The sequence below is a fragment of the Cryptomeria japonica genome, chromosome 9 (genome assembly GCF_030272615.1).
Source record: "Cryptomeria japonica chromosome 9, Sugi_1.0, whole genome shotgun sequence".
NCBI classification, from domain to species: domain Eukaryota; kingdom Viridiplantae; phylum Streptophyta; class Pinopsida; order Cupressales; family Cupressaceae; genus Cryptomeria; species Cryptomeria japonica.
The window spans coordinates 16554472-16560840 of NC_081413.1; the positions used below are offsets into that span (position 1 = coordinate 16554472).

At 36.4% G+C, this 6369-nt stretch overlaps 1 protein-coding gene across 1 annotated transcript in view; it reads left to right on the forward strand.

Annotated features, from left to right (window-relative positions):
* Positions 1–6022, forward strand: part of LOC131051151 (probable protein S-acyltransferase 17) — a 169658-nt gene extending 163636 nt beyond the window's left edge. The window contains exons 7-10 of the mRNA XM_057985534.2: positions 4286–4377; positions 4565–4617; positions 4725–4850; positions 5023–6022. Coding sequence (XP_057841517.2) covers positions 4286–4377; positions 4565–4617; positions 4725–4850; positions 5023–5337 — 586 coding nt within the window. The 3' untranslated portion in view covers positions 5338–6022. The remainder of the gene's footprint in view (positions 1–4285; positions 4378–4564; positions 4618–4724; positions 4851–5022) is intronic.
* The last annotated feature ends 347 nt before the right edge of the window (positions 6023–6369 follow it).

The following is a 6369-nucleotide window of genomic DNA, read 5'->3' on the forward strand; positions in this document are numbered from 1 at the left end:
GAAAGGGAAAAAGAGGAACTTCAAGAGGAAGAATGACAAGGGCACCAATGGAAAAGGCTCTTTCAAGAAGAGGAGGGACATATCTCAAGTGCAGTGTTTTAGATGTGATAAGTATGGACATTATGCCATGAAGTGTCTGGATAGGCCAAAACAACAAGCCTCCATTGTTGAAGTTGGAAAAGCTAGCGTGGAGAATGAACCCAAGAAGTTTGTCTTCTATTCAGCCTTATCAAGCCAAGTTTCAACCAGCCTCAACACCTGGGTGATTGATAGTGGAGCCTCACATCATATCACCGGATTCAGAGAACACCTAGACACCATGGTGGAGAATTTTGATGAGGAAGTAACCATTGGGGACGATTCTAACTATCCAGTCAAAGGGATTGGAATCTGTACCATAAATCTGAAATCAGGCATATCTCTTCAGCTCACAGGAGTATTATTTGTACCAGGGAAAAGAGAAATCTAGTCTCCATTTCTACACTTGAAGACAAAGGGTATAAGATAACCTTTATGGAAGGCAAAGTTCTAGCATGGCCAAAGAACTACACAATCAAGAATGCTCATACTATAGGAGTTAGACATGGATGCCTTTACAAACTATGCACTACTCCCACTCAAGCCCTAATTCATGAGACTTCAAATTCAAACGAGATTTGGCACTAAAGATTAGGGCATCTCCATTTTCGTGCTCTACCTCCATAGAGAAAATGGTGATTGGTTTGCCTAAACTAAATCAAAATCATGACGGAACATGCAAGGGTTGTGCCCTAGGAAAGAATACAAAAGGAACTTTCCACAATAGTGATAGCAAATCTAAAAATGTATTAGAACTAATTCATTCTGATTTATGTGTACCCATGTCTAAAGAAATCCTTATGAGGTTCAAGGATATATTTTCTTAAATGTAAAGAGTCTAAAGAAATCCTTATGAGGTTCAAGGAATTCAAAGCCCTTGTAAAAAACATGTTAGGGAAGAAAATCAAAACATTAAGGACAGACAATGGGGGGGAATATACTTCAGACATTTTTAAGGAGTATTGTGTAAATGCTGGGATTAGGAGGGAGTTTATTGTACCTTATAATCTCCAACAAAATGTGGTGGCAGAAAGAAAGAATAGGACTATAGTAGAAGCTGCTAGAGATATGATGTATAATCAAAACATAGAAACTTCATTTTGGGCCGAAGCCTCTAGGACAACTGTTTACATCCAAAATAGATTCCCTCATTCACTTTTAGGCAAGAAAACCCCCGAAGAAGCATTCACTGGCATCAAACTTGATATAAGTCATCTAAGAATCTTTGGTTGTCTTGTCTACTTACATGTACCTAAAGAAAAGAGGTCTAAGTTAGAACCCTTAGGTAGGAAAAGAGTATTTGTAGGTTATAGTGAAACATCTAAAGCCTATAGGATATACATACCTGGTCAAAGATTAATTGAGCTTAGCAGAGATGCCATTTTTCAGGAAGACATTGGTTTTAGGAGATCCAAAAGCTCTCATGAGATAGAAGATCAAGATCCTCCTAAAAATATGGAAGAGTATCATGCTCCTGAGATTCAGAGGGTGACTCCTGAAGAAATTGAAAGTGAAGGTCAAATTGCTCCCTTAAATGAACCCAGTAATGTAAACCGAAAGAGACCACTTTGGGCTAGGAAGATTCAGGAAGCCAAGAGTTATGCAACACCAAAGGGAACCTTCAGGGAAAGCAAGAGACCTCACAGATTCTCTAGTTATGTTGCCTTGATGAGTGAGATCATAAATTCAGAACCATCTTGTGTTAAAGAAGCTCTCAATCATCAAGTGTGGAAAGATGCTATGTCAGAAGAGTATCAGTCCATTGTAAAAAATGATGTCTGGGACATTGTACCAAGGCCTAAAGAAAAATCTGTTGTATCATCAAAATGGCTCTTCAAGATCAAACATGTTGCAGATGGTAGCATTGAAAAACACAAAGCTCGGTTTGTTGCCAGAGGTTTCTCTCAGAAAGAGGGAATTGATTATGAAGAGACTTTTGTCCCTGTTGCTCGATACACTTCAGTTAGAGCCGTAATTGCTCAGATCTTTTGGTAGATATAATCAGCTCTTATAGCAAATTGGTGAGGATCATTAGCATCAAAACTTGTCTTCAGTAAACTTCTATAATCGAACCCTCAACCAAAGAATATCTTCTTTCTGCAAATTTGTCTTCAAAAGAAGACTTCACAAATTTAGTGCTGATGTAGACTCCGTCACGAATCTACTCCCAATAAGAAGAACTAGGGTTTCGTCTAGCCCTTCTATCAATTTGCTGAAGGTTTGCGTCCTCAAAGATTCAACTAATGCAAAGCATCAGATAGTTCATCAAATCCATAATCCAAATCTGCCTTGAAGCTTCATCTTGATCTCCTTAAATACTTTTTAACCCCAACATCCAGAAGCTTCTAGAAGTGACTTTATGAAATAATATTTAAGTTGTCAGTTTATTAAATTAATTAAATATAAAGTCATCTTTAATTTTTAATTTTTAATTTATTCGATAACTTTATAAATAATTAACTTAATATTATTAATTAAAATAATTAATCAAGCTATCCATAAAATATATCAATAATTTGGAGAACTTAATTAATTAATTTCTCTCCAAAAAATGGGGACATTACATCTCAAGTCAGTAATGTTAGTCATGTTGTGCGTCTATCATTTCTTTGATTCCAATATAGCGACTCTGTCAAAAGTTAAAACTGTGTGATGTGTATGTAGGCTGACAGTGGTGGATAGAGACTCACACAGGGTATTCAATATCCAAAGTTGGTGTTTTAGGCAGTTTGTGGGCCGTTGGGAGCAGTTCCTTGATTTTAGGGAGATTCCCTACTTTTTAGGAGGTTGTGGCAGTTTCCATATTTGAGGTTCCACGAGACCATACCATGGTTTCAGCTTCAAGAAGATTGGGTGTGTTTCCTAGTTTCTAGGAGCATCCCTAGATTTTAAGGATGGGACTGCTTGTTGGCCCATCTTGTCTGGCATCAGTCACAGACAGGTGACAAAGTCAGATTCATGTTTGGTTGGTTATTTTGGGCTATTGTTGGATCTATGGAAATATTTTAATATATTTAAATATTTCCTAAGTTAGCGATTAAATAAATTAAAATAAGGCTATGTATATAGCCATTTCGGAGTAAGAAGGGGTTTTTGGCTTCATCTGGTTTGATATGCCTATGTGTTATAGCTCGTTGGAAAGGTCTTGAACTTTGCTACATGATTCTCACCTCCCAGAGTCTTTTTGGATGCTTGAAGCTATTTATTCACAATAAAGTGATATTTTTCTATAGTTCGATGCCATAATTGGGAAAGTGTCACTTTAATTATAAAGCGCAAGCTTTATTATTCTTTAGGGTTCGACTTGCAAAGGGAAAGGAGTTATAAGGAGATGAAAACCTAATTGATAGCATCATTGATCATTTTGAAACTTGCGAATATGGGAATTGCTCTGGAAGAGTGATTTTGGTCTGGGACGCAAACCCCAGGTTTGAGCTTGCTGGGACGTAGCCCTCAGTAGGAGTTGACAGTGGATTTATCGAGGATTGCACAAAGATTGTCAGAGGTAGAAGACACATCTTCTTGTCCTGAAGATTCAGCGTGCATATTGGGGGTTTCAACAGGGCGGCTAGTCTATTTCAGCTGGCACGTGATTTGCAGCAGCTTCCACGCCTCCTTTGCAACCACGCCTTGTTTGTATGTTGGCTTGAAGGGTTGTATTTAGCTTATTTGGTCTTCCTTGTTCATTGCTAGTAATATTCCTCCATCTAGCATCAAACCAGATTGAGAACAACTCTAAATAAATGTATGGATTCTTGCTGAATACAAAACTAGGTTATTTGCCTGGTATGATTTGCAGTATTTTCAGATTGCTTATGTGTTCTTACATATGAACATTGTTTACTGTTTTATTTCACAATCGTTGCTATTTATCAATTACTTTACTTATAACATCAAAACCCAAAAAGAAACAGTCCCTTTCTGCAACTTCTGTCTATTCTATAAGATCACCGGAAAATTACAAAAATATAGTATGTTGAATTAAGAATTTACAGCAGCAACAGTAAAAGGATCCATTTGGGATCTTTCAGTGTGATGTGTAATGTGTTAGCAAAATTTTCAGTCATCGCAGTAAAATGGTTTATGTGGGTAAATGATTGCTTTACATATGTAGAAGCATATATATTTGGTGGCGATCTCATGATATGCTCTAGAACTGTTGTTGTTGGCCTCAATGTAGACATTACTTTTGGTGACAAATTTACAGGCATTTTTTCCTTTGCTCTTATGGAGTGGTCGTTCTTTGTGCAATCCTAGCTGGAGAATTCAAGCAGCACAAGGTCTTTCGTATTTTAACTGGTATGGCAAGTTAGTGGAGATATATTTGAAACCTCGTACACCATCATCATGTTCATATAGTAGTAATTGCTAGCTGACTGGTGGTTGTCAGAGTTGATTACATGGAAAATTTGTAGATACTCAGCTAAATTATAAACTAGCGATCCTAAAATTTGCATCCTGATTATGTTATATTATCATTTTCCAGTTTACTACGGTATTGAGAATTCATTTTTCAGCTTGGCTCCCCACATTGTACAGGTGATTTATATAATAGAGCATTTTTTAGCTGCATGTGTATGCTTTCTTCATGTTTTTTCATAGTAATAGTGTTTGAGCATTTATTTATTGATATTGTTCTTATGCAGTGGTTGCTAAATTTCTACAACACACAAGTACTTCTAATAATATTTCTGGCAGTGATTTCGTTACTGCTAGCAGGTTTCTTCTTGTATCACGTTCACCTTGTTATCACCAACACAACCACCAATGAGGTAAAACTATATTCATGATTTAGTTTGATATGTAATTGACGATTTCAATCCTAATGTATCTTTGTAGCGCCACCCATGCTTTTTTAGTAGGATGTTGATAGGTTATTTTAGATTTAGGGACTTTTTTGGGAAGAAATAATATATTTATAAGTTATAACCGCGTCATATGTAGACTTTTAAGTGGGACAGCTACAAGAGGTGGCAGATTAACTTAGCTCAAGTGAAAGCTGCAACAGAGTCACTCAATCATTCTGCTAAACCGGTCGGTGTAGATCAGCAAATGGTTGCCAATGCAAACGACGACAACACAAAGTGCTGTTCATTCAACCCGATTTTCAAATTGAAGAGGTTGTATACAAAATGGCAACATGAAAAGCAATCATTTGTCAAGAATAATGTCTATGACCAGGGAGTAATCCACAACATACGTGAAGTTATATACCCAATGTCATGCAGGAAATTCTTTTCCTCGAGAAAATCAGATTAGTCTCTCGTTAGACATGTTTATTTTATATGTTCTTAATCATCACCGGACTCTTAAAGCAAGATTGCCCATTTGCTATTTCTCTTCATCTGGGATAATGGTGCATGTAATTCTATGGATCAAGTAATGCGATGATGCTTAATGATTGGTTTACAAAAGCTTGGGCCTATCAGAAGCAAGAGGGGATTTTAAGGATCAAATAATGCAATCTGTTTGGTTATTTATAATCAGAGAAGCCATATTAACATTAGTTACACTGAAAACCGATGCAAAAATAATGTAAATGCATGTGTGTAAAGTCAACCTTGTAAGTCTTGATCTTGTAAAACTTGGAAGGTATGTAACGATATCAAGATGACCTTATAGTTGATCTTGGTCAAACACGAATTCAGCATGCCATTTGGAAAGCTTTGTGGCAAGGACCTTCATATTTAATCTTTATAGAAAAAGAACCCAAAAATGCAAGGTTTATATATGATCCCAACATTGGCATTGCTGTTCTGCTGTTCTGCTGTTCTGCTGTAAAACTGCATTCTGTTAATTTTGAAAAATAATGAACTTGCCTATCATTACCGTGCCCATAGAACTTTGTGTAGATGGTGCGCAGGTTTTTCAACTACTATTGTAAGCAACATGGTTGTGATTTCTTGAAGAGATAAACTCTTTGCATTTGCACATTATGTGATTACTTCGCTGTCACAATGCTTGACCATTCTCCACTGGAAAGAAAAAGGTTTATACAATTAGTAAATAATTTATAACTATTCTCCTAAATATATAAGAATAAAATTAGCACACTGCAGCGTATCATTTAAAGTCTTCCCAAGTGTGTGATAAAAATTCGATGTACAGGGGTGAAAAGATGTTTAAATTTAACAAAATAATTTGAAACCCATTAAATTTTCTTTAAATGGGATTTAGATAACTTTCATCTCCACACACAATCATGGTGAATTAAGAAGGATGTTCCTTCATCAATCATATAACAGAAATACAGTGGCCGACAGAGAGAAGACCTCTTCATGTTCAGGAAGA